This window comes from Ascaphus truei, chromosome 11, assembly GCF_040206685.1.
Source record: "Ascaphus truei isolate aAscTru1 chromosome 11, aAscTru1.hap1, whole genome shotgun sequence".
NCBI lineage: Eukaryota > Metazoa > Chordata > Amphibia > Anura > Ascaphidae > Ascaphus > Ascaphus truei.
Genome location: NC_134493.1, coordinates 53915945 through 53942119, shown reverse-complemented (window position 1 = coordinate 53942119; position 26175 = coordinate 53915945). Strand labels below are relative to the sequence as shown.

General features: G+C 56.3%; 1 protein-coding gene across 3 annotated transcripts in view; it reads left to right on the top strand.

Moving 5' to 3' along the window:
• Positions 1-2661: 2661 nt before the first annotated feature.
• Positions 2662-26175, top strand: part of CLUAP1 (clusterin associated protein 1) — a 49982-nt gene continuing 26468 nt past the window's right edge. For all 3 annotated transcript variants that reach the window (XM_075566370.1, XM_075566369.1, XM_075566367.1), the window contains exons 1-5: positions 2662-2819; positions 5049-5160; positions 7827-7911; positions 20156-20335; positions 21009-21104. In XM_075566370.1, the coding sequence (XP_075422485.1) occupies positions 2798-2819; positions 5049-5160; positions 7827-7911; positions 20156-20335; positions 21009-21104 (495 nt within the window). In that variant the 5' untranslated portion in view covers positions 2662-2797. The remainder of the gene's footprint in view (positions 2820-5048; positions 5161-7826; positions 7912-20155; positions 20336-21008; positions 21105-26175) is intronic.

Sequence of the window (26175 nt, the reverse complement as noted above, 5' to 3'; positions counted from 1 at the left end):
CCCCCTACTGAGACAGCCTTCCAATGTGAGACTCCCTCCTACTGAGACAGCCTTCCAATGTGAGACTCCCCCCTACTGAGACAGCCTTCCAATGTGAGACTCCCCCCTACTGAGACAGCCTTCCAATGTGAGACTCCCTCCTACTGAGACAGCCTTCCAATGTGAGACTCCCTCCTACTGAGACAGCCTTCCAATGTGAGACTCCCTCCTTCTGAGACAGCCTTCCAATGTGAGACTCCCTCCTTCTGAGACAGCCTTCCAATGTGAGACTCCCTCCTACTGAGACAGCCTTCCAATGTGAGACTCCCTCCTACTGAGACAGCCTTCCAATGTGAGACTCCCTCCTTCTGAGACAGCCTTCCAATGTGAGACTCCCTCCTTCTGAGACAGCCTTCCAATGTGAGACTCCCTCCTACTGAGACAGCCTTCCAATGTGAGACTCCCCCCTACTGAGACAGCCTTCCAATGTGAGACTCCCCCCTACTGAGACAGCCTTCCAATGTGAGACTCCCTCCTACTGAGACAGCCTTCCAATGTGAGACTCCCCCCCTACTGAGACAGCCTTCCAATGTGAGACTCCCCCCTACTGAGACAGCCTTCCAATGTGAGACTCCCCCCTACTGAGACAGCCTTCCAATGTGAGACTCCCTCCTACTGAGACAGCCTTCCAATGTGAGACTCCCTCCTACTGAGACAGCCTTCCAATGTGAGACTCCCTCCTACTGAGACAGCCTTCCAATGTGAGACTCCCCCCTACTGAGACAGCCTTCCAATGTGAGACTCCCCCCTACTGAGACAGCCTTCCAATGTGAGACTCCCCCCTACTGAGACAGCCTTCCAATGTGAGACTCCCTCCTACTGAGACAGCCTTCCAATGTGAGACTCCCCTCCTACTGAGACAGCCTTCCAATGTGAGACTCCCTCCTACTGAGACAGCCTTCCAATGTGAGACTCCCCCCTACTGAGACAGCCTTCCAATGTGAGACTCCCTCCTACTGAGACAGCCTTCCAACGTGAGACTCCCTCCTTCTGAGACAGCCTTCCAATGTGAGACTCCCCCCTACTGAGACAGGCTTCCAATGTGAGACTCCATCTACTGAGACAGCCTTCCAATGTGAGACTCCCTCCTACTGAGACAGCCTTCCAATGTGAGACTCCCTCCTACTGAGACAGCCTTCCAATGTGAGACTCCCCCCTACTGAGACAGCCTTCCAATGTGAGACTCCCTCCTACTGAGACAGCCTTCCAATGTGAGACTCCCTCCTACTGAGACAGCCTTCCAATGTGAGACTCCCCCCTACTGAGACAGCCTTCCAATGTCAGACTCCCTCCTTCTGAGACAGCCTTCCAATGTGAGACTCCCTCCTTCTGAGACAGCCTTCCAATGTGAGACTCCCCCCTACTGAGACAGCCTTCCAATGTGAGACTCCCTCCTACTGAGACAGCCTTCCAATGTGAGACTCCCCCCTACTGAGACAGCCTTCCAACGTGAGACTCCCCCCTACTGAGACAGCCTTCCAATGTGAGACTCCCTCCTACTGAGACAGCCTTCCAATGTGAGACTCCCCCCTACTGAGACAGCCTTCCAATGTGAGACTCCCTCCTACTGAGACAGCCTTCCAATGTGAGACTCCCCCCCTACTGAGACAGCCTTCCAATGTGAGACTCCCCCCTACTGAGACAGCCTTCCAATGTGAGACTCCCCCCTACTGAGACAGCCTTCCAATGTGAGACTCCCCCCTACTGAGACAGCCTTCCAATGTGAGACTCCCTCCTACTGAGACAGCCTTCCAACGTGAGACTCCCCCCTACTGAGACAGCCTTCCAATGTGAGACTCCCTCCTACTGAGACAGCCTTCCAATGTGAGACTCCCTCCTTCTGAGACAGCCTTCCAATGTGAGACTCCCTCCTACTGAGACAGCCTTCCAATGTGAGACTCCCTCCTACTGAGACAGCCTTCCAATGTGAGACTCCCTCCTACTGAGACAGCCTTCCAATGTGAGACTCCCCCCTACTGAGACAGCCTTCCAATGTGAGACTCCCCCCCTACTGAGACAGCCTTCCAATGTGAGACTCCCTCCCACTGAGACAGCCTTCCAATGTGAGACTCCCCCCTACTGAGACAGCCTTCCAATGTGAGACTCCCCCCCTACTGAGACAGCCTTCCAATGTGAGACTCCCTCCCACTGAGACAGCCTTCCAATGTGAGACTCCCTCCTACTGAGACAGCCTTCCAATGTGAGACTCCCTCCTACTGAGACAGCCTTCCAATGTGAGACTCCCTCCTACTGAGACAGCCTTCCAATGTGAGACTCCCCCCTACTGAGACAGCCTTCCAATGTGAGACTCCCCCCTACTGAGACAGCCTTCCAATGTGAGACTCCCTCCTACTGAGACAGCCTTCCAATGTGAGACTCCCCCCTACTGAGACAGCCTTCCAATGTGAGACTCCCTCCTACTGAGACAGCCTTCCAATGTGAGACTCCCCCCTACTGAGACAGCCTTCCAATGTGAGACTCCCCCCTACTGAGACAGCCTTCCAATGTGAGACTCCCTCCTGTGAGTAAGTCTCAAGCACAGTGAGTGGGACTCAATGAAGACCCCTACCACCCTGACATTACCCTGTACGCATGCGCAGCTCTATCGTGCCTCCGCGCTGCGCCTTTTTCGGACCTCTCCCAGCCGCCGTAGCTGTAGCGGTTGCCATGGCAGCGAGTGCCTCCGGTTGGAAACGGCTGCTGAGGCCTTGTAGTGGCAGAGCTGCGTCTCTTCCTCCGTGTACCGGGAACCGGCAGCATGTCCTTCCGGGACCTGCGGAGTAAGAACCTCCCCCGCCTTTAACCCTGGAGCTGCTGGTGGGACCGGGAACATCTCAGTGTTTCCCGGCAGTTACCCTCTAACAGCGCTGTCTCCCTTATAACACTGTGCCCCTTCTGTCTTACCCCTCAGCCGTCAGAGGGGCCTGATTGCGTTATTATATTGCTGCATAGAGTATTATATCGCATTATTATATCGCTGCACACGTTATTATATTGCCTTATTATATCGCTGCACAGGGTACTATATCGCATTATTATATCGCTGCGCAGGTTCTTATATCGCTGCACAGGTTATATCGCATTATTATATCGCTGCACAGGTTATTATATCGCATTATTTTATCGCTGCACAGGGTATTATATCGCATTATTATATTGCTGCACAGGGTATTATATCGCTGCACACGTTATTATATTGCCTTATTATATCGCTGCACAGGGTACTATATCGCATTATTATATCGCTGCGCAGTTTCTTATATCGCTGCACAGGTTATATCGCATTATTATATCGCTGCACAGGTTATTATATCGCATTATTTTATCGCTGCACAGGGTATTATATCGCATTATTCTATCGCTGCACAGGTTATTATATCGCATTATTATATTGCTGCACAGGGTATTATATCGCTGCACACGTTATTATATTGCCTTATTATATCGCTGCACAGGGTACTATATCGCATTATTATATCGCTGCGCAGGTTCTTATATCGCTGCACAGGTTATATCGCATTATTATATCGCTGCACAGGTTATTATATCGCATTATTATATCGCTGCACAGGGTATTATATCGCATTATTCTATCGCTGCACAGGTTATATCGCATTATTGTATCGCTGCACAGGGTATTATATCGCATTACTATATCGCTGCGCAGGTTCTTATATCGCTGCACAGGTTATTATATTGCATTATTATATCGCTGCACACATTATTATATTGCATTATTATATCGCTGCACAGGTTATTATATTGTGGCACAGGTTATTGTATTGTGTTATATTGCAGCAAAAGTTTATTACAGTATATTGCGGTATTATATCGCTGCACATGTTATACCACTCTGCATGTTGTCATGCTGTTGTGTTGGCTATCATGCTGCCCCACCAGCATGTTAATTTCTCTATTGTTCTGCCAGTGGTTATACTACTGCACATGTTATTGTATCGCTCTGTGTGTTGTTATATTGCTCTGCAGTATGTTGCAGGCCCCTCTGGCTGCCACTGGGATAAATCGCTTTAAAGCGTGGTCATTTCCTTCATATAAGGCCATATTGCATGGAACCCCTCCACACAGCACGGGGGAGCAGATTACCAGAGCAGTTCCTTAAAAATAACAAAAAAAGGATTATACAATGCTTATGCTCTGACAACACACAAGGAAAGGGCTGTTTTCTTTTTAAATAAATGGCATTTATGTTGTTACTCCCATGTGTACCATAATAAAAAAACAATAGTACCGTCACACTTAGGCTAAACATTGAAGCATAAAATGGCAGATAACTACCTTGTCAGCCCCTGTGCCTATCTGCAGAAAACCTCAGACCCTATTAGATCCTCGTCTTTCTTTCATATTTGGGATAACTTTGTGTCTATACCAAACATGTTTTGAGTTCTCTTATGGTATTAGTCCCTACCACCTCTGGGAGGCCATTCCGCTGATCTACCACCCTTTCTGTGAAGAAGTAACCTCCACACATCTCCCCCGAGCCTCCCAACCTCCAGCGTCAGAGAATAGCTCTTCTCTTTCTCTGAAATATGCTGCCCTCCCTAATATGTTAGGGGCTGCTGAAAATAACCCTTGTGATATCATTTTTTAGCACTTCCGCATTTATCCTGTTTGGTCATTCTTCACATCTACATCAGGGGCCCTCAACATGGGAAGGTGCCTTGATTTGGCCCTTGGATTCCCTGCCACGGCTAATTTCTCACTAGTTCCGTAGGCAATTGAAACTCACTTGTAAGTTGCCATAGTGTAAATATATATGGTACAGATGTTATAAATGCTAGCAAAATATTTAATGATAATAGTGTTCAAGTCTTTAAATGTATGTAAAATTACATTGCAATAAGCGGATGGGCCTTCTACTCTTAAATATTCTCATATCCGGCCCCTTTGAAGAACCAGCTGAAGAGCTCAGATCTGTGCAGTAGGCCCTTCTTTCTGTACTCTGCTACTCTGTCATGCCTCTTTGTCACCGGCCATTTTGTTTCCCCTAGACTTTACAGAAACGATGAGGGCACTCGGGTATCCTCGCCTAATCTCCATGGAGAACTTCCGAAGCCCCAACTTCCCTTTGGTCTCCGAGGTGCTCATCTGGCTGGTGAAACGGTACCGTGCTCCTTTGTAGCCCGGGAAGGTCGTAGCAACGGCTGTTGGACTGTCTGCTCACGCTGATGACAGTTCTCAGGCTGCTTAGCACAAGTGTTCACACCGAAACAGGAATTCATTGTAGGGTGGTGATACCTTGTTATGGGAACGACATGAGGGTTCTTCATAGATGAAATGATTGTGTACAGACCTTCCCAAATATCACAGGTCAAACTTGAACTCATGTCGATCAGTTTAAATGAGCAGCTTTTATTTGGTTGACGTAAATAGTTTTCCACGCCTAATCATAACTGTGGTGGTGGGGGGGGGGGGGGGGGGTGTTGCAGACTCGTGCTATTCCTTACTCTGGGTACCTCACTGTTTTATTTATATATCTCTATCTCTCAGAATAAATGAGTACTTCAGTAAATATATATAAAATTAAAGGTGTCATTTCCCCCCCAATGGCTGCCAGTTCAGCCTCACTCCCGTGGGCCAATAGGAATCTGCAATTTATATATTTATAAAATATTTTACCAGGAAGTAATACATTGAGAGTTACCTCTCGTTTTCCAGTATGTCCTGGGCGCAGAGATAAGACAAATAATGCAATGTCACCTCTCGGCTCTAGTGCCTCTCTTGTATTGGAGCTTGCAGCTCTCACCTGTAAGGTGTTAAAGGTGCAGTTTCCTCCTACTCAGCTGTTGTTTCTTTCTTTATTTACTTTATTACAGGGCGAGAGCTGGAGTCCCCCCTAAGCTAAATGCCACTATTTTCAGCCACCAGGACTCTCTGAGACTTAACAAAACACAACTCAGTGACCAAGGGGGTCGCTAAAAGTCCCTGCAAGCTGCACTCATTACATAGTATAATATAGTATACATAAAGTACCAGTATATTAACTAGTACCAATAATTTGAGGGTATATACATGAACCAAATGGGAAAGTCCCACACAACCTAAACTATGACACGACAAACAAATTTATTACACAATAAAATCTGACGAAATGCATAAAATAACTAAATAGAAAAAACTAAAATAGATCCCCTAGGTGGGCGAGACGGAAAATGTATGGTGATTGTAGATGTTAGTATGAACCTATACTTTTAGCCCCATAAGGATATATATGGGGTTAGGGTCCAAAATATATTAACACGGCTAATAGCCTCACCAAGACATCATGCACAAGAACATCATATATACAGATGGCAAACCCATACTGGTAAGGGTTAAGCATACCCAGAAGAGACATTAATATGTCACAATTATCAGTTGGTAAGTATTCTTATAATGGTATGATTAGGGTACAGCAAATCAAGTGTACACCTGAGTCAATATATCCCCACTATTGTCACTCAACACATGTACTGGGCAAAGGTAGCCTGCAGCAAAGCAGGACACATACGACCTGATTGTTGTTTTTGCTGCCGAGACAGCAGTCTAGTAAATGCCCGGTGTATGTAGCGTTCTTCCGCGTTCTTCACTAATAGGAGCTGTATGCACGCTCCGTCGCGTAGGCTTAACCCTTACCAGTATGGGTTTGCCATCTGTATATATGATGTTCTTGTGCATGATGTCTTGGTGAGGCTATTAGCCGTGTTAATATATTTTGGACCCTAACCCCATATATATCCTTATGGGGCTATAAGTATAGGTTCATACTAACATCTACAATCACCATACATTTTCCGTCTCGCCCACCTAGGGGATCTATTTTAGTTTTTTCTATTTAGTTGTTTTTTTTGCATTTCGTCAGATTTTATTGTGTAATAAATTTGTTTGTCGTGTCATAGTTTAGGTTGTGTGGGACTTTCCCATTTGGTTCATGTATATACCCTCAAATTATTGGTACTAGTTAATATACTGGTACTTTATGTATACTATATTATACTACGTAATGAGTGCAGCTTGCAGGGACTTTTAGCGACCCCCTTGGTCACTGAGTTGTGTTTTGTTTAGTTATTTTCCCTTTGCACCGTTCATATATTCTCTCGTTGTATGGTGAGCAAGGTGGTTCTTTGTGTCTCTCTGAGACTTACCGGTAAAGTTACAGGGTTTAAATATCCCTCAGGCGAAACAAAATGGCGGCCAAATAGGCCAACTAGAAGCCGCAACATTAACAGTTGTGGCTTTCCATTGGTCGGACATTTAAAACCCATTTAAAGGGACAGTGCCGATTGCATTTCTTGCTTTAAAATAAAGTCTCTATAAGGTTGAAGCAGTGGGGTTTTCGGAGCCGAACCCCATTAATTTCAGCTCCGGGGACCCCCTGCTTCCCGAGAGATCATGGTACGGGGTGCCGGTTGCAGCTGTGGCCGAGTTGTGTATGACTAACGAGATGGCGGCTTTAGTGTCTCGCAGGCCAATAGGAAGCTGTGGCGTCATCCCTTGTGTCTTCCTATTGGCCAGAGTGACTAGGACCTATAAACTTTGCAGAGATACCGGAACCCGCTACAGAGATCTGTATCTCGGGAACCAGGGCGCCCCCGGAGCTGAAATTAATGGGGTTCGGCTCTGGAGTCCCCACAAAAAAAGTAAGATATGCAACCTGGAGTGCTGCTTTACTAAAATCCTGGTCCCTATACTATAGCATATATAGGTTAGTTAGGGTGGGTGGCTTCTCTTAACGCTCCCTCTGTAATCTAGTCCTGCCAACTAATGGGGTGTTCTTTGGGGTTTAACAGGTACGAGCCTCAGACAGACATTCCCACGGATGTGGACACGGAGCAGGACAGGGTGTTCTTCATTAAGGCCGTGGCGCAGTTTATGGTAAGGACCGCAAAGCACAAGGCAGCCCCAATGCGACAGCTAATATGACCGATTATTTAGTACATTACTATGTATTTTATCTATATTTTTTACTTCAAAAGTATGGGTTTGTTCAACCCTTTGGCCAAAACATTTTAAGCCTGCGACCACGTCACAGTAATCCCTTTTCTGCAGATCCTACATCACCAATATTATACTGTCTTATGTATTTCTTCCACTGCATAGAGAGACGAGGAAGCCACATACTGCAGCCAGCAGCATGGGGTGAGCGACATGTACGCGGTGCCTAAGGGGTTAACATTTAAGAAGCACTATATGTGCTGTGTGTGAGCTGCAGGGCAGTTACAACTGGTTAAACAACAGAAGCGCCCTAATAATTTATAGTGACAAAAATCTAAAAGCGCACACTCCCACCCCCTCCCCCCATGTTTGTTGCTGCAGTAAAGGGGCGTCTCCACCTCTCTCTCCTGGGTGGGGAAGAGATCGCGTTTCCACCTCTCTCTCCTGGGTGGGGAAGAGATCGCGTCTCCGCCTCTCTCCTGGGTGGGGAAGAGATCGCGTCTCCGCCTCTCTCTCCTGGGTGGGGAAGAGATCGCGTCTCCGCCTCTCTCTCCTGGGTGGGGAAGTTATCGCGTCTCCACCTCTCTCTCCTGGGTGGGGAAGAGATCGCGTCTCCACCTCTCTCTCTCCTGGGTGGGGAAGAGACCGCGTCTCCACCTCTCTCTCCTGGGTGGGGAAGAGATCGCGTCTCTCTCCTGGGTGGGGAAGAGATCGCGTCTCCACCTCACTCTCTCCTGGGTGGGGAAGAGACCGCGTCTCCACCTCTCTCTCCTGGGTGGGGAAGAGATCGCGTCTCCGCCTCTCTCTCCTGGGTGGGGAAGAGACCGCGTCTCCACCTCTCTCTCCTGGGTGGGGAAGTTATCGCGTCTCCACCTCTCTCTCCTGGGTGGGGAAGTTATCGCGTCTCCACCTCTCTCTCCTGGGTGGGGAAGTTATCGCGTCTCCACCTCTCTCTCCTGGGTGGGGAAGAGATTGCGTCTCCACCTCTCTCTCCTGGGTGGGGAGGAGATCGCGTCTCCACCTCTCTCCTGGGTGGGGAAGAGACCGCGTCTCCACCTCTCTCTCCTGGGTGGGGAAGAGATCGCGTCTCTCTCCTGGGTGGGGAAGTTATCGCGTCTCCACCTCTCTCTCCTGGGTGGGGAAGAGATCGCGTCTCTCTCCTGGGTGGGGAAGAGATCGCGTCTCCACCTCTCTCTCCTGGGTGGGGAAGAGATCGCGTCTCCACCTCACTCTCTCCTGGGTGGGGAAGAGACCGCGTCTCCACCTCTCTCTCCTGGGTGGGGAAGAGACCGCGTCTCCACCTCTCTCTCCTGGGTGGGGAAGAGATCGCGTCTCCACCTCTCTCTCCTGGGTGGGGAAGAGATCGCGTCTCCACCTCTCTCTCCTGGGTGGGGAAGAGATCGCGTCTCTCTCCTGGGTGGGGAAGAGATCGCGTCTCTCTCCTGGGTGGGGAAGAGATCGCGTCTCCACCTCTCTCTCCTGGGTGGGGAAGAGATCGCGTCTCCACCTCACTCTCTCCTGGGTGGGGAAGAGACCGCGTCTCCACCTCTCTCTCCTGGGTGGGGAAGAGACCGCGTCTCCACCTCTCTCTCCTGGGTGGGGAAGAGATCGCGTCTCCACCTCTCTCTCCTGGGTGGGGAAGAGATCGCGTCTCCACCTCTCTCTCCTGGGTGGGGAAGAGATCGCGTCTCCACCTCTCTCTCCTGGGTGGGGAAGAGATCGCCTCTCTCTCCTGGGTGGGGAAGTTATCGCGTCTCCACCTCTCTCCTGGGTGGGGAAGAGATCGCGTCTCTCTCCTGGGTGGGGAAGAGATCGCGTCTCCACCTCTCTCTCCTGGGTGGGGAAGAGATCGCGTCTCCACCTCTCTCTCCTGGGTGGGGAAGAGATCGCGTCTCCACCTCTCTCTCCTGGGTGGGGAAGAGATCGCGTCTCCACCTCTCTCTCCTGGGTGGGGAAGAGATCGCGTCTCTCTCCTGGGTGGGGAAGTTATCGCGTCTCCACCTCTCTCCTGGGTGGGGAAGAGATCGCGTCTCCACCTCTCTCTCCTGGGTGGGGAAGAGATCGCGTCTCTCTCCTGGGTGGGGAAGTTATCGCGTCTCCACCTCTCTCCTGGGTGGGGAAGAGATCGCGTCTCTCTCCTGGGTGGGGAAGAGACCGCGTCTCCACCTCTCTCTCCTGGGTGGGGAAGAGATCGCGTCTCTCTCCTGGGTGGGGAAGTTATCGCGTCTCCACCTCTCTCTCCTGGGTGGGGAAGAGATCGCGTCTCTCTCCTGGGTGGGGAAGAGATCGCGTCTCCACCTCTCTCTCCTGGGTGGGGAAGAGATCGCGTCTCTCTCCTGGGTGGGGAAGTTATCGCGTCTCCACCTCTCTCCTGGGTGGGGAAGAGATCGCGTCTCCACCTCTCTCTCCTGGGTGGGGAAGAGATCGCGTCTCTCTCCTGGGTGGGGAAGTTATCGCGTCTCCACCTCTCTCCTGGGTGGGGAAGAGATCGCGTCTCTCTCCTGGGTGGGGAAGAGACCGCGTCTCCACCTCTCTCTCCTGGGTGGGGAAGAGATCGCGTCTCTCTCCTGGGTGGGGAAGTTATCGCGTCTCCACCTCTCTCTCCTGGGTGGGGAAGAGATCGCGTCTCTCTCCTGGGTGGGGAAGAGATCGCGTCTCCACCTCTCTCTCCTGGGTGGGGAAGAGATCGCGTCTCTCTCCTGGGTGGGGAAGAGATCGCGTCTCCACCTCTCTCTCCTGGGTGGGGAAGAGATCGCGTCTCCGCCTCTCTCTCCTGGGTGGGGAAGAGATCGTGTCTCCACCTCTCTCTCCTGGGTGGGGAAGAGATTGCGTCTCCGCCTCTCTCTCCTGGGTGGGGAAGAGATCGTGTCTCCACCTCTCTCTCCTGGGTGGGGAAGAGATTGCGTCTCTCTCCTGGGTGGGGAAGAGATCGCGTCTCCACCTCTCTCTCCTGGGTGGGGAAGAGATCGCGTCTCCGCCTCTCTCTCCTGGGTGGGGAAGAGATCGCGTCTCCACCTCTCTCTCCTGGGTGGGGAAGAGATCGCGTCTCTCTCCTGGGTGGGGAAGAGATCGCGTCTCTCTCCTGGGTGGGGAAGAGATCGCGTCTCTCTCCTGGGTGGGGAAGAGATCGCGTCTCTCTCCTGGGTGGGGAAGAGATCGCGTCTCTCTCCTGGGTGGGGAAGAGATCGCGTCTCTCTCCTGGGTGGGGAAGAGATCGCGTCTCTCTCCTGGGTGGGGAAGAGATCGCGTCTCTCTCCTGGGTGGGGAAGAGATCGCGTCTCTCTCCTGGGTGGGGAAGAGATCGCGTCTCCACCTCTCTCTCCTGGGTGGGGAAGAGATCGCGTCTCCGCCTCTCTCTCCTGGGTGGGGAAGAGACCGCGTCTCCGCCTCTCTCTCCTGGGTGGGGAAGAGATCGCGTCTCCACCTCTCTCTCCTGGGTGGGGAAGAGATCGCGTCTCCGCCTCTCTCTCCTGGGTGGGGAAGTTATCGCGTCTCCACCTCTCTCTCCTGGGTGGGGAAGTTATCGCGTCTCCACCTCTCTCTCCTGGGTGGGGAAGTTATCGCGTCTCCACCTCTCTCTCCTGGGTGGGGAAGAGATCGCGTCTCCGCCTCTCTCTCCTGGGTGGGGAAGAGACCGCGTCTCCGCCTCTCTCTCCTGGGTGGGGAAGAGATCGCGTCTCCACCTCTCTCTCTCCTGGGTGGGGAAGAGACCGCGTCTCCACCTCTCTCTCCTGGGTGGGGAAGAGATCGCGTCTCCACCTCTCTCTCCTGGGTGGGGAAGAGATCGCGTCTCCGCGTCTCTCTCCTGGGTGGGGAAGAGATCGCGTCTCCACCTCTCTCTCCTGGGTGGGGAAGTTATCGCGTCTCCACCTCTCCTGGGTGGGGAAGAGATCGCGTCTCCACCTCTCTCTCCTGGGTGGGGAAGAGACCGCGTCTCCACCTCTCCTGGGTGGGGAAGTTATCGCGTCTCCACCTCTCTCTCCTGGGTGGGGAAGAGATCGCGTCTCCACCTCTCTCTCCTGGGTGGGGAAGAGATCGCGTCTCCGCCTCTCTCTCCTGGGTGGGGAAGAGATCGCGTCTCCACCTCTCTCCTGGGTGGGGAAGAGATCGCGTCTCCACCTCTCTCTCCTGGGTGGGGAAGAGATCGCGTCTCCACCTCTCTCTCCTGGGTGGGGAAGAGATCGCGTCTCCACCTCTCTCTCCTGGGTGGGGAAGAGATCGCGTCTCCACCTCTCTCTCCTGGGTGGGGAAGAGATCGCGTCTCTACCTCTCTCTCCTGGGTGGGGAAGAGATCGCGTCTCCACCTCTCTCTCCTGGGTGGGGAAGTTATCGCGTCTCCACCTCTCTCCTGGGTGGGGAAGAGATCGCGTCTCTCTCCTGGGTGGGGAAGAGATCGCGTCTCCACCTCTCTCTCCTGGGTGGGGAAGAGATTGCGTCTCCTGGGTGGGGAAGAGATCGCGTCTCTCTCCTGGGTGGGGAAGAGATCGCGTCTCCGCGTCTCTCTCCTGGGTGGGGAAGAGATCGCGTCTCCACCTCTCCTGGGTGGGGAAGAGATCGTGTCTCCACCTCTCTCTCCTGGGTGGGGAAGTGATCGCGTCTCCACCTCTCTCTCCTGGGTGGGGAAGAGATTGCGTCTCCTGGGTGGGGAAGAGATCGCGTCTCTCTCCTGGGTGGGGAAGAGATCGCGTCTCCGCGTCTCTCTCCTGGGTGGGGAAGAGATCGCGTCTCCACCTCTCCTGGGTGGGGAAGAGATCGTGTCTCCACCTCTCTCTCCTGGGTGGGGAAGAGATCGCGTCTCCGCCTCTCTCTCCTGGGTGGGGAAGAGATCGCGTCTCCACCTCTCTCTCCTGGGTGGGGAAGAGATCGCGTCTCCGCCTCTCTCTCCTGGGTGGGGAAGTTATCGCGTCTCCACCTCTCTCTCCTGGGTGGGGAAGAGATCGCGTCTCTCTCCTGGGTGGGGAAGAGATCGCGTCTCCACCTCTCTCTCCTGGGTGGGGAAGAGATCGCGTCTCTCTCCTGGGTGGGGAAGAGATCGCGTCTCTCTCCTGGGTGGGGAAGAGATCGCGTCTCTCTCCTGGGTGGGGAAGAGATCGCGTCTCTCTCCTGGGTGGGGAAGAGATCGCGTCTCTCTCCTGGGTGGGGAAGAGATCGCGTCTCCACCTCTCTCTCCTGGGTGGGGAAGTTATCGCGTCTCCACCTCTCCTGGGTGGGGAAGAGATCGCGTCTCCACCTCTCTCTCCTGGGTGGGGAAGAGACCGCGTCTCCACCTCTCCTGGGTGGGGAAGTTATCGCGTCTCCACCTCTCTCTCCTGGGTGGGGAAGAGATCGCGTCTCCACCTCTCTCTCCTGGGTGGGGAAGAGATCGCGTCTCCGCCTCTCTCTCCTGGGTGGGGAAGAGATCGCGTCTCCACCTCTCTCCTGGGTGGGGAAGAGATCGCGTCTCCACCTCTCTCTCCTGGGTGGGGAAGAGATCGCGTCTCCACCTCTCTCTCCTGGGTGGGGAAGAGATCGCGTCTCCACCTCTCTCTCCTGGGTGGGGAAGAGATCGCGTCTCCACCTCTCTCTCCTGGGTGGGGAAGAGATCGCGTCTCTACCTCTCTCTCCTGGGTGGGGAAGAGATCGCGTCTCCACCTCTCTCTCCTGGGTGGGGAAGTTATCGCGTCTCCACCTCTCTCCTGGGTGGGGAAGAGATCGCGTCTCTCTCCTGGGTGGGGAAGAGATCGCGTCTCCACCTCTCTCTCCTGGGTGGGGAAGAGATTGCGTCTCCTGGGTGGGGAAGAGATCGCGTCTCTCTCCTGGGTGGGGAAGAGATCGCGTCTCCGCGTCTCTCTCCTGGGTGGGGAAGAGATCGCGTCTCCACCTCTCCTGGGTGGGGAAGAGATCGTGTCTCCACCTCTCTCTCCTGGGTGGGGAAGTGATCGCGTCTCCACCTCTCTCTCCTGGGTGGGGAAGAGATTGCGTCTCCTGGGTGGGGAAGAGATCGCGTCTCTCTCCTGGGTGGGGAAGAGATCGCGTCTCCGCGTCTCTCTCCTGGGTGGGGAAGAGATCGCGTCTCCACCTCTCCTGGGTGGGGAAGAGATCGTGTCTCCACCTCTCTCTCCTGGGTGGGGAAGAGATCGCGTCTCCGCCTCTCTCTCCTGGGTGGGGAAGAGATCGCGTCTCCACCTCTCTCTCCTGGGTGGGGAAGAGATCGCGTCTCCGCCTCTCTCTCCTGGGTGGGGAAGTTATCGCGTCTCCACCTCTCTCTCCTGGGTGGGGAAGAGATCGCGTCTCTCTCCTGGGTGGGGAAGAGATCGCGTCTCCACCTCTCTCTCCTGGGTGGGGAAGAGATCGCGTCTCTCTCCTGGGTGGGGAAGAGATCGCGTCTCTCTCCTGGGTGGGGAAGAGATCGCGTCTCTCTCCTGGGTGGGGAAGAGATCGCGTCTCTCTCCTGGGTGGGGAAGAGATCGCGTCTCTCTCCTGGGTGGGGAAGAGATCGCGTCTCTCTCCTGGGTGGGGAAGAGATCGCGTCTCTCTCCTGGGTGGGGAAGAGATCGCGTCTCCACCTCTCTCTCCTGGGTGGGGAAGAGATCGCGTCTCCACCTCTCCTGGGTGGGGAAGAGATCGTGTCTCCACCTCTCTCTCCTGGGTGGGGAAGAGATCGCGTCTCCACCTCTCTCTCCTGGGTGGGGAAGAGATCGCGTCTCCGCCTCTCTCTCCTGGGTGGGGAAGAGATCGCGTCTCCACCTCTCTCTCCTGGGTGGGGAAGAGATCGCGTCTCCGCCTCTCTCTCCTGGGTGGGGAAGTTATCGCGTCTCCACCTCTCTCTCCTGGGTGGGGAAGAGATCGCGTCTCTCTCCTGGGTGGGGAAGAGATCGCGTCTCTCTCCTGGGTGGGGAAGAGATCGCGTCTCTCTCCTGGGTGGGGAAGAGATCGCGTCTCTCTCCTGGGTGGGGAAGAGATCGCGTCTCTCTCCTGGGTGGGGAAGAGATCGCGTCTCCGCCTCTCTCTCCTGGGTGGGGAAGAGATCGCGTCTCCGCCTCTCTCTCCTGGGTGGGGAAGAGACCGCGTCTCCGCCTCTCTCTCCTGGGTGGGGAAGAGATCGCGTCTCTCTCCTGGGTGGGGAAGAGATCGCATCTCCACCTCTCTCTCCTGGGTGGGGAAGAGATCGCATCTCCACCTCTCTCTCCTGGGTGGGGAAGAGATCGCGTCTCCACCTCTCTCCTGGGTGGGGAAGAGATCGCGTCTCTCTCCTGGGTGGGGAAGAGATCGCGTCTCTCTCCTGGGTGGGGAAGAGATCGCGTCTCCACCTCTCTCTCCTGGGTGGGGAAGAGATCGCGTCTCTCTCCTGGGTGGGGAAGAGATCGCGTCTCCACCTCTCTCTCCTGGGTGGGGAAGAGATCGCGTCTCTCTCCTGGGTGGGGAAGAGATCGCGTCTCTCTCCTGGATGGGGAAGAGATCGCGTCTCCACCTCTCTCTCCTGGGTGGGGAAGAGATCGCGTCTCCACCTCTCTCTCCTGGGTGGGGAAGAGATCGCGTCTCCGCCTCTCTCTCCTGGGTGGGGAAGAGATCGCGTCTCTCTCCTGGGTGGGGAAGAGATCGCGCCTCTCTTCTGGGTGGGGAAGAGATCGCGTCTCTCTCCTGGGTGGGGAAGAGACCGCGTCTCCACCTCTCTCTCCTGGGTGGGGAAGAGACCGCGTCTCCACCTCTCTCTCCTGGGTGGGGAAGAGACCGCGTCTCCGCCTCTCTCTCCTGGGTGGGGAAGAGACCGCGTCTCCACCTCTCTCTCCTGGGTGGGGAAGTTATCGCGTCTCCACCTCTCTCTCCTGGGTGGGGAAGAGACCGCGTCTCCGCCTCTCTCTCCTGGGTGGGGAAGAGATCGCGTCTCTCTCCTGGGTGGGGAAGAGATCGCGTCTCTCTCCTGGGTGGGGAAGAGATCGCGTCTCTCTCCTGGGTGGGGAAGAGATCGCGTCTCTCTCCTGGGTGGGGAAGAGATCGCGTCTCTCTCCTGGGTGGGGAAGAGATCGCGTCTCTCTCTTGGGTGGGGAAGAGATCGCGTCTCTCTCCTGGGTGGGGAAGAGATCGCGTCTCTCTCCTGGGTGGGGAAGAGATCGCGTCTCTCTCCTGGGTGGGGAAGAGATCGCGTCTCTCTCCTGGGTGGGGAAGAGATCGCGTCTCTCTCCTGGGTGGGGAAGAGATCGCGTCTCTCTCCTGGGTGGGGAAGAGATCGCGTCTCCACCTCTCTCTCCTGGGTGGGGAAGAGATCGCGTCTCCGCCTCTCTCTCCTGGGTGGGGAAGAGACCGCGTCTCCGCCTCTCTCTCCTGGGTGGGGAAGAGATCGCGTCTCCACCTCTCTCTCCTGGGTGGGGAAGAGATCGCGTCTCCGCCTCTCTCTCCTGGGTGGGGAAGTTATCGCGTCTCCACCTCTCTCTCCTGGGTGGGGAAGTTATCGCGTCTCCACCTCTCTCTCCTGGGTGGGGAAGTTATCGCGTCTCCACCTCTCTCTCCTGGGTGGGGAAGAGATCGCGTCTCCGCCTCTCTCTCCTGGGTGGGGAAGAGACCGCGTCTCCGCCTCTCTCTCCTGGGTGGGGAAGAGATCGCGTCTCCACCTCTCTCTCTCCTGGGTGGGGAAGAGACCGCGTCTCCACCTCTCTCTCCTGGGTGGGGAAGAGATCGCGTCTCCACCTCTCTCTCCTGGGTGGGGAAGAGATCGCGTCTCCGCGTCTCTCTCCTGGGTGGGGAAGAGATCGCGTCTCCACCTCTCTCTCCTGGGTGGGGAAGTTATCGCGTCTCCACCTCTCCTGGGTGGGGAAGAGATCGCGTCTCCACCTCTCTCTCCTGGGTGGGGAAGAGACCGCGTCTCCACCTCTCCTGGGTGGGGAAGTTATCGCGTCTCCACCTCTCTCTCCTGGGTGGGGAAGAGATCGCGTCTCCACCTCTCTCTCCTGGGTGGGGAAGAGATCGCGTCTCCGCCTCTCTCTCCTGGGTGGGGAAGAGATCGCGTCTCCACCTCTCTCCTGGGTGGGGAAGAGATCGCGTCTCCACCTCTCTCTCCTGGGTGGGGAAGAGATCGCGTCTCCACCTCTCTCTCCTGGGTGGGGAAGAGATCGCGTCTCCACCTCTCTCTCCTGGGTGGGGAAGAGATCGCGTCTCCACCTCTCTCTCCTGGGTGGGGAAGAGATCGCGTCTCTACCTCTCTCTCCTGGGTGGGGAAGAGATCGCGTCTCCACCTCTCTCTCCTGGGTGGGGAAGTTATCGCGTCTCCACCTCTCTCCTGGGTGGGGAAGAGATCGCGTCTCTCTCCTGGGTGGGGAAGAGATCGCGTCTCCACCTCTCTCTCCTGGGTGGGGAAGAGATTGCGTCTCCTGGGTGGGGAAGAGATCGCGTCTCTCTCCTGGGTGGGGAAGAGATCGCGTCTCCGCGTCTCTCTCCTGGGTGGGGAAGAGATCGCGTCTCCACCTCTCCTGGGTGGGGAAGAGATCGTGTCTCCACCTCTCTCTCCTGGGTGGGGAAGTGATCGCGTCTCCACCTCTCTCTCCTGGGTGGGGAAGAGATTGCGTCTCCTGGGTGGGGAAGAGATCGCGTCTCTCTCCTGGGTGGGGAAGAGATCGCGTCTCCGCGTCTCTCTCCTGGGTGGGGAAGAGATCGCGTCTCCACCTCTCCTGGGTGGGGAAGAGATCGTGTCTCCACCTCTCTCTCCTGGGTGGGGAAGAGATCGCGTCTCCGCCTCTCTCTCCTGGGTGGGGAAGAGATCGCGTCTCCACCTCTCTCTCCTGGGTGGGGAAGAGATCGCGTCTCCGCCTCTCTCTCCTGGGTGGGGAAGTTATCGCGTCTCCACCTCTCTCTCCTGGGTGGGGAAGAGATCGCGTCTCTCTCCTGGGTGGGGAAGAGATCGCGTCTCCACCTCTCTCTCCTGGGTGGGGAAGAGATCGCGTCTCTCTCCTGGGTGGGGAAGAGATCGCGTCTCTCTCCTGGGTGGGGAAGAGATCGCGTCTCTCTCCTGGGTGGGGAAGAGATCGCGTCTCTCTCCTGGGTGGGGAAGAGATCGCGTCTCTCTCCTGGGTGGGGAAGAGATCGCGTCTCTCTCCTGGGTGGGGAAGAGATCGCGTCTCTCTCCTGGGTGGGGAAGAGATCGCGTCTCCACCTCTCTCTCCTGGGTGGGGAAGAGATCGCGTCTCCACCTCTCCTGGGTGGGGAAGAGATCGTGTCTCCACCTCTCTCTCCTGGGTGGGGAAGAGATCGCGTCTCCACCTCTCTCTCCTGGGTGGGGAAGAGATCGCGTCTCCGCCTCTCTCTCCTGGGTGGGGAAGAGATCGCGTCTCACCTCTCTCTCCTGGGTGGGGAAGAGATCGCGTCTCCGCCTCTCTCTCCTGGGTGGGGAAGTTATCGCGTCTCCACCTCTCTCTCCTGGGTGGGGAAGAGATCGCGTCTCTCTCCTGGGTGGGGAAGAGATCGCGTCTCTCTCCTGGGTGGGGAAGAGATCGCGTCTCTCTCCTGGGTGGGGAAGAGATCGCGTCTCTCTCCTGGGTGGGGAAGAGATCGCGTCTCTCTCCTGGGTGGGGAAGAGATCGCGTCTCCGCCTCTCTCTCCTGGGTGGGGAAGAGATCGCGTCTCCGCCTCTCTCTCCTGGGTGGGGAAGAGACCGCGTCTCCGCTCTCTCTCCTGGGTGGGGAAGAGATCGCGTCTCTCTCCTGGGTGGGGAAGAGATCGCATCTCCACCTCTCTCTCCTGGGTGGGAAGAGATCGCATCTCCACCTCTCTCTCCTGGGTGGGGAAGAGATCGCGTCTCCACCTCTCTCCTGGGTGGGGAAGAGATCGCGTCTCTCTCCTGGGTGGGGAAGAGATCGCGTCTCTCTCCTGGGTGGGGAAGAGATCGCGTCACCTCTCTCTCCTGGGTGGGGAAGAGATCGCGTCTCTCTCCTGGGTGGGGAAGAGATCGCGTCTCCACCTCTCTCTCCTGGGTGGGGAAGAGATCGCGTCTCTCTCCTGGGTGGGGAAGAGATCGCGTCTCTCTCCTGGATGGGGAAGAGATCGCGTCTCCACCTCTCTCTCCTGGGTGGGGAAGAGATCGCGTCTCCACCTCTCTCTCCTGGGTGGGGAAGAGATCGCGTCTCCGCCTCTCTCTCCTGGGTGGGGAAGAGATCGCGTCTCTCTCCTGGGTGGGGAAGAGATCGCGCCTCTCTTCTGGGTGGGGAAGAGATCGCGTCTCTCTCCTGGGTGGGGAAGAGACCGCGTCTCCACCTCTCTCTCCTGGGTGGGGAAGAGACCGCGTCTCCACCTCTCTCTCCTGGGTGGGGAAGAGACCGCGTCTCCGCCTCTCTCTCCTGGGTGGGGAAGAGACCGCGTCTCCACCTCTCTCTCCTGGGTGGGGAAGTTATCGCGTCTCCACCTCTCTCTCCTGGGTGGGGAAGAGACCGCGTCTCCGCCTCTCTCTCCTGGGTGGGGAAGAGATCGCGTCTCTCTCCTGGGTGGGGAAGAGATCGCGTCTCTCTCCTGGGTGGGGAAGAGATCGCGTCTCTCTCCTGGGTGGGGAAGAGATCGCGTCTCTCTCCTGGGTGGGGAAGAGATCGCGTCTCTCTCCTGGGTGGGGAAGAGATCGCGTCTCTCTCTTGGGTGGGGAAGAGATCGCGTCTCCACCTCTCTCTCCTGGGTGGGGAAGAGATCGCGTCTCCACCTCTCTCCTGGGTGGGGAAGAGATCGCGTCTCCACCTCTCTCTCCTGGGTGGGGAAGAGATCGCGTCTCTCTCCTGGGTGGGGAAGAGATCGCGTCTCCACCTCTCTCTCCTGGGTGGGGAAGAGATCGCGTCTCCACCTCTCTCTCCTGGGTGGGGAAGAGATCGCGTCTCCACCTCTCTCTCCTGGGTGGGGAAGAGATCGCGTCTCCACCTCTCTCTCCTGGGTGGGGAAGAGATCGCGTCTCCACCTCTCTCTCCTGGGTGGGGAAGAGATCGCGTCTCTCTCCTGGGTGGGGAAGAGTTCGCGTCTCTCTCCTGGGTGGGGAAGAGATCGCGTCTCCACCTCTCTCTCCTGGGTGGGGAAGAGATCGCGTCTCCACCTCTCTCTCCTGGTTGGGAAGAGATCACGTCTCCACCTCTCTCCTGGGTGGGGAAGAGATCACCTCTCTCTCCTGGGTGGGTGTGTGTTGTCCTTGCCTGGCTGTGCAGAGCCGCATACACATCGCTCACTCACACGTGTCCTGTTTCAGGCCACAAAAGCTCACTTAAAGCTGAACACCAAGAAGCTGTACCAGGCGGATGGGTACGCAGTGAAAGAGATGCTGAAGGTCACCTCGGTGCTGTACAAGGCAATGAAAACCAAGGGCATGGACAGCGGGCAGCTGGGGGAGGAGGAATCGGCCAGCTTCAAGTTTGATTTGGGGTCAAAAGTAAGTTTCTCTGTTCATCGCCCCACTGCCAAGATGGTCAACCCTTCTACGGTACATTTATAATACAATTGTGCTCTTATCACAACACCCAGCGCTGTACATAGAGTTGTGCAGGACGCATGGAGTCCCTGCCCTGAAGAGCTATTGCATTTTGGTGCCTTAGACACACGGAGAGGAAGTAACTTGCCCAAGGTCACAAGGAGCTGACACTAGGAATCAGACTGGGTTAACCTTCAAAGGCAGTGTTGCTACTGCTTCAGGTGATTCGCTCTGCACCTCTCACTCTGAGCAGGTCACCGCTGACTTCACCTTTGCAGGGCTTTTGAGGTACGTGTCATGGCAGGGGCCCTGCCGCAAACGATCATTTTCTAGAGTGACCAGGCTGACTTCTCTAAACGGAAGTGGAGCCTCCCTTCCTCCCCCTCCACTTCCTGCATCAGTTGGGGTCTGATCGCATCACGTGGTCCCTCCTAGGAGCAATCACGTGACATGCAAGCGCCGGTGGCCTCTAGTACCGCCAGCACTCTAGCTTAATGAAGCCACAATTGGCCACATAAAAAATGGCTGCCTCTCTCACTGTATGGGCAAGTGATGTTGGTGAGAGAGCGTAACATTAGTGTATAGACACTCGCACAGTCCTAAATATGGTCTCGCGCTCCTCCTCTCTCCCCAGTTTGCCGATTTGAAGATGGCCAGGCAACTGGCATCCGAAATCACTTCCAAAGGAGCCTCGCTGTACGACCTTCTAGGCAAAGAAGCCGACCTGAGAGTAAGTGTTTAGAATAAGCCCATATTCCCACTCGCCGCATGGAAGACAGGACCGCAGTCTCTCACTGCGTCGCCCACCCCATCCTGCTCCTATCTGATCAGCAATAAGACGATGGAACGGTGGCCCCGTCCGCCTGTAAGGTGTGTTTCACACGTGAGGGTACTAACAGGTGCAGAGTTTTTATTTGCACACCCAGTCACACTTCCACTGTGGGGGGGGAGGGGGGGGGATGGCACACACAGATGTATCCGGCATTATTGCCCTTGTTAATGTCGATATTTAATGTCCCGTTAACGCGTGCGCCATTGAGAACCATGGAAGCGCCATCGGGCGTCAATGTGTGGTTGTTTTTTTTTTTGTGCACTGATCTCTGTTATCTGGGGCGATAACATCTGTACGTCTGTGTCGCTGGCAGCTGAAGTGTTAAGTTGGTATTCTTCCTCTCTGCTGTTCCTGTAACACAAGGGCCCGCTTCCTAAAGTGCAGGTCTCTCTGGCTACGCGCTTGTTGCTGACACCAGAGTGGGTATAATTAGACGACTAGACGCGTAATACATGGCAGAGCAGAAGCCAGTGCGTAGGGGCTGCCATGAACTCGCACAGCGATCGTTACTCATAATGCCTAATGAGCTGAGCCTTCGCATGCTGGATTTCTTTGCTCCCCCCCCCCCCCCCACCAAGTGGAGATTTAAATAACTATAGCACCGTGGTGACAGCATCTAAGTAACATGAGAAGAAGCCTCTCGCCAGCATGATGGGAGGACTTGTTCAGCAGGGTTTGTTCTCTGGAGACGGAGCGTGTTGGGGCTTAGAGGAGATGATCTTATAACGGGGATTCTTCCCATGTACTGTATAATGTGTACACTAAGCCTGAGAGATGTTCTTATAACGGGGATTCTTCCTATATACTGTATAATGTGTACACTAAGGCTGAGAGATGTTCTTATAACGGGGATTCTTCCCATGTACTGTATAATGTGTACACTAAGCCTGAGAGATGTTCTTATAACGGGGATTCTTCCTATATACTGTATAATGTGTACACTAAGGCTGAGAGATGTTCTTATAACGGGGATTCTTCCTATATACTGTATAATGTGTACACTAAGCCTGAGAGATGTTCTTATAACGGGGATTCTTCCTATATACTGTATAATGTGTACACTAAGGCTGAGAGATGTACTTATAACGGGGATTCTTCCCATGTACTGTATAATGTGTACACTAAGCCTGAGAGATGTTCTTATAACGGGGATTCTTCCTATATACTGTATAATGTGTACACTAAGGCTGAGAGATGTTCTTATAACGGGGATCTTCCTATATACTGTATAATGTGTACACTAAGGCTGAGAGATGTTCTTATAACGGGGATTCTTCCTATATACTGTATAATGTGTACACTAAGCCTGAGAGATGTTCTTATAACGGGGATTCTTCCTATATACTGTACTAGCTGAGAGACCCGGCGTTGCCCGGGATGTAAATGCGTAATAGGTAGTATTATTTATAAATCGTGGAACAATAGGTGACTGTTTGTTGTAAAGGTTGGATAATAATATTGAAAAGAAAGATGGAAGAAAATGTAATACGATGTTGTATAAAAATGGTTTATTGTAACCACACCACAGTACAATGTATATTTTGGTGCCATAAGTGATGTAAAAATCTGAGTCGTGTGTCCTGCTAGGGTGTGAGGCGGCGGGTGGCGCGTGGGTTGTGAGTGCTGTCTGTGAGTGTGGGTCCTGCTAGGGTGTGAGGCGGCGGGTGGCGCGTGGGTTGTGAGTGCTGTGTGCGAGTGGGGGTCCTGCTAGGGCGTGAGGCGGCGGGTGGTGCGTGGGTTGTGAGTGCTGTCTGTGAGTGGGGGTCCTGCTAGGGTGTGAGGCGGCGGGTGGCGCGTGGGTTGTGAGTGCTGTCTGTGAGTGGGGGTCCTGCAAGGGTGTGAGGCGGCGGCTGGCGCGTGGGTTGTGAGTGCTGTCTGTGAGTGGGGGTCCTGCTAGGGTGTGAGGCGGTGGGTCAGTGATGTCAGGGGGTAGGGGCGGGAGGCAGCAGGTGTGTGTGGCGGCAGGTATGTGTCGAGTGTAGCGGGTGTCTGTTGAGTGCGTGCAGCGGCTGTGAGGGGGTGGGTGAAAGGCAGAGGCGGCCGGAGTAAGGGCGGGTGAAAGGCAGAGGCGGGGGTGGGGAGGCGGTAAGGCGGGCATGAAGGCGAAGGGCGGCGGGAAGGGGAGGAGGGGGGCAAGGGGTGGAGGAGGGGGGGAAGGGTTAGAGGAGGGGGGGGAAGGGTTAGAGGAGGGGGGGGAAGGGTTAGAGGAGGGGGGGGAAGGGTTAGAGGAGGGGGGGGAAGGGTTAGAGGAGGGGGGGGAAGGGTTAGAGGAGGGGGGGGAAGGGTTAGAGGAGGGGGGGGAAGGGTTAGAGGAGGGGGGGGAAGGGTTAGAGGAGGGGGGGGAAGGGTTAGAGGAGGGGGGGGGAGGGTTAGAGGAGGGGGGAAGGGTTAGAGGAGGGGGGGGAAGGTTAGAGGAGGGGGGGGAAGGGTTAGAGGAGGGGGGGGAAGGGTTAGAGGAGGGGGGAGAAGGGTTAGAGGAGGGGGGGAAGGGTTAGAGGAGGGGGGGGAAGGGTTAGAGGAGGGGGGGGAAGGGTTAGAGGAGGGGGGGGAAGGGTTAGAGGAGGGGGGAAGGGTTAGAGGAGGGGGGGAAGGGTTAGAGGAGGGGGGGGGAAGGGTTAGAGGAGGGGGGGGGAAGGGTTAGAGGAGGGGGGGGAAGGGTTAGAGGAGGGGGGGGGAAGGGTTAGAGGAGGGGGGGGAAGGGTTAGAGGAGGGGGGGGGAAGGGTTAGAGGAGGGGGGGGGAAGTTAGAGGAGGGGGGGGAAGGGTTAGAGGAGGGGGGGGAAGGGTTAGAGGAGGGGGGGGGAAGGGAGGGGGGGAAGGGTTAGAGGAGGGGGGGAAGGGTTAGAGGAGGGGGTGGAAGTGTGGGAGGGGAAAGGGTAAAAAGAGGTGGAGGGGGGGGGGGGAAGAGGAGCGGAGGGGGGGTGGAAAGGGGAGCGGAGGGGGGGAAGGGGAGCAGAGGGGGGAAAGGGGAGCGGGGGGGGAAGGGGAGCGGGGGGGGGAGGGGGGGAGGGGAGAAGTGGTGGGAAGGGGGAGGAGGGGGGAGGTGGTGGAAAGGGGGAGAAGGGGGAGGTGGTGGAAAGGGGGAGAAGGGGGGAGGTGGTGGGAAGGGGGAGAAGGGGGGAGGTGGTGGGAAGGGGGGAGGTGGTGGGAAGGAGGAAGGTGGTGGGAAGGAGGAGGAGGGGGAAGGTGGTGGAAAGGGAGAGAAGGGGGAATGTGGTGGGAAGAGGGAGGAGGGGGGAGGGGGGAGGTGGTTGGAAGGGGGGGAGGTGGTGGAAAGGGGGGGGAAGGGGGGGAGGGGTGAGGTGGTGGGAAGGGGGAGGAGGTGGGAAGGCGGGGGGTGGGAGGCGGAGGGAAGGCGGGGGGTGGGAGGCGGTGGGAAGGGGGGGGGGAGGCGGTGGGAAGGGGGGGTGAAGGGGGGGTGGAGGGGAGGTGAAGGTGGGGGGCTGGAGGGGGGGTGAAGGGGGGGGAGTGGAAGGGAGGTGAAGGGGGGGGTGGAAGGGAGGTGAAGGGGGGGGTGGAAGGGAGGTGAAGGGGGGGGGTGGAAGGGAGGTGAAGGGGGGGGGGTGGAAGGGAGGTGAAGGGGGGGGGTGGAAGGGAGGTGAAGGGGGGGGGTGGAGGGGAGGTGAAGGGGGGGGGTGGAGGGGAGGTGAAGGGGGGGGTGGAGGGGAGGTGAAGGGGGGGGTGGGGGGGAGGTTAATGGGGAGGTGAGGGGGGGGAGGTAAATGGGGAGGTGAAGGGGGGTGGAAGGGAGAAGTGGAGTGAGGGGAGGTGAAAGGGGGTGAGGGGAGGTGATGGGGGGTGAGGGGTGGTGAAGGCCGCTCACTCACCCGTCCGGCAGGTCCCACGTGGATCTGAGGCGGGAGGCAGCGTGTTGTGGCCGCTCTCCCGCTGTGTCCCGGGCGCTCGCTCACTCCCCCGCTGACTGTAGCGGCGCCGGGGGGGGGGGGGTATCGGGGAGACACTGACACTGGAGGGGAGGTGAAGGGGGGGTGGAGGGGAGGTGAAGGCCGCTCACTCACCCATCCGGCAGGTCCCACGTGGATCTGAGGTGGGAGGCAGCGTGTTGTGGCCGCTCCCCCGCTGTGTCCCGGGCGCCACCATCTTGGGCACTCGGCGCCGCGAGGCAGCCTGCCTGGCCACTGGCTGTTCCCCCGCCCGGGGAGGGGTGAGTTGTAGCGCCGGGGAGGGGGGGGGCATGTATATGTGTGGGGGGGGAGAGGTGGGAGATATAGAGGGGGGGTCTCGCACGGCCGCTGACACTGGGTGGGGGGGGGGGCGCTGAAGGGGTAATAATAGTGTGTGTCCCCCGCTGAATGTAGCTGCGCCGGGGGAGGGGGGGGTCGGGGTGAAAGCGCGGGAGACACGGGGAGAGGAGGAGGTGCGCGCGGGTGCTGCTAACTGTGAGCCCCGCTAATGTATGTAACTGTGTGTGTGTGTGTGTGTGTGTGTGTGTGTGTGTGTGTGTGTGTGACTGTGTGTGTGTCACTGTGTGTGTGTCACTGTGTGTGTGTCACTGTGTGTGTGTGTGTGTGTGTCACTGTGTGTGTGTCACTGTGTGTGTGTCACTGTGTGTGTGTCACTGTGTGTGTGTCCCTGTGTGTGTGTGTGTGTCCCTGTGTGTGTGTGTGTGTGTCCCTGTGTGTGTGTGTGTGTGTCCCTGTGTGTGTGTGTGTGTCCCTGTGTGTGTGTCCCTGTGTGTGTGTGTCCCTGTGTGTCCTTTGGCCCGTCACTCCGCCTCAGGCCAATGAGAGGTGTGCGGGGGCGGGCCAAGGGACCAATCAGATTTCCCCTAGGGACACCGGACATCCAGGCAGGCAGGCAGGCAGGCAGGCAGGCAAACATACAGTGCTTTCACTAATATAGTATAAGATAATGTGTACACTAAGGCTGAGAGATGTTCTTATAACGGGGATTCTTCCTATATACTGTATAATGTGTACACTAAGGCTGAGAGATGTTCTTATAACGGG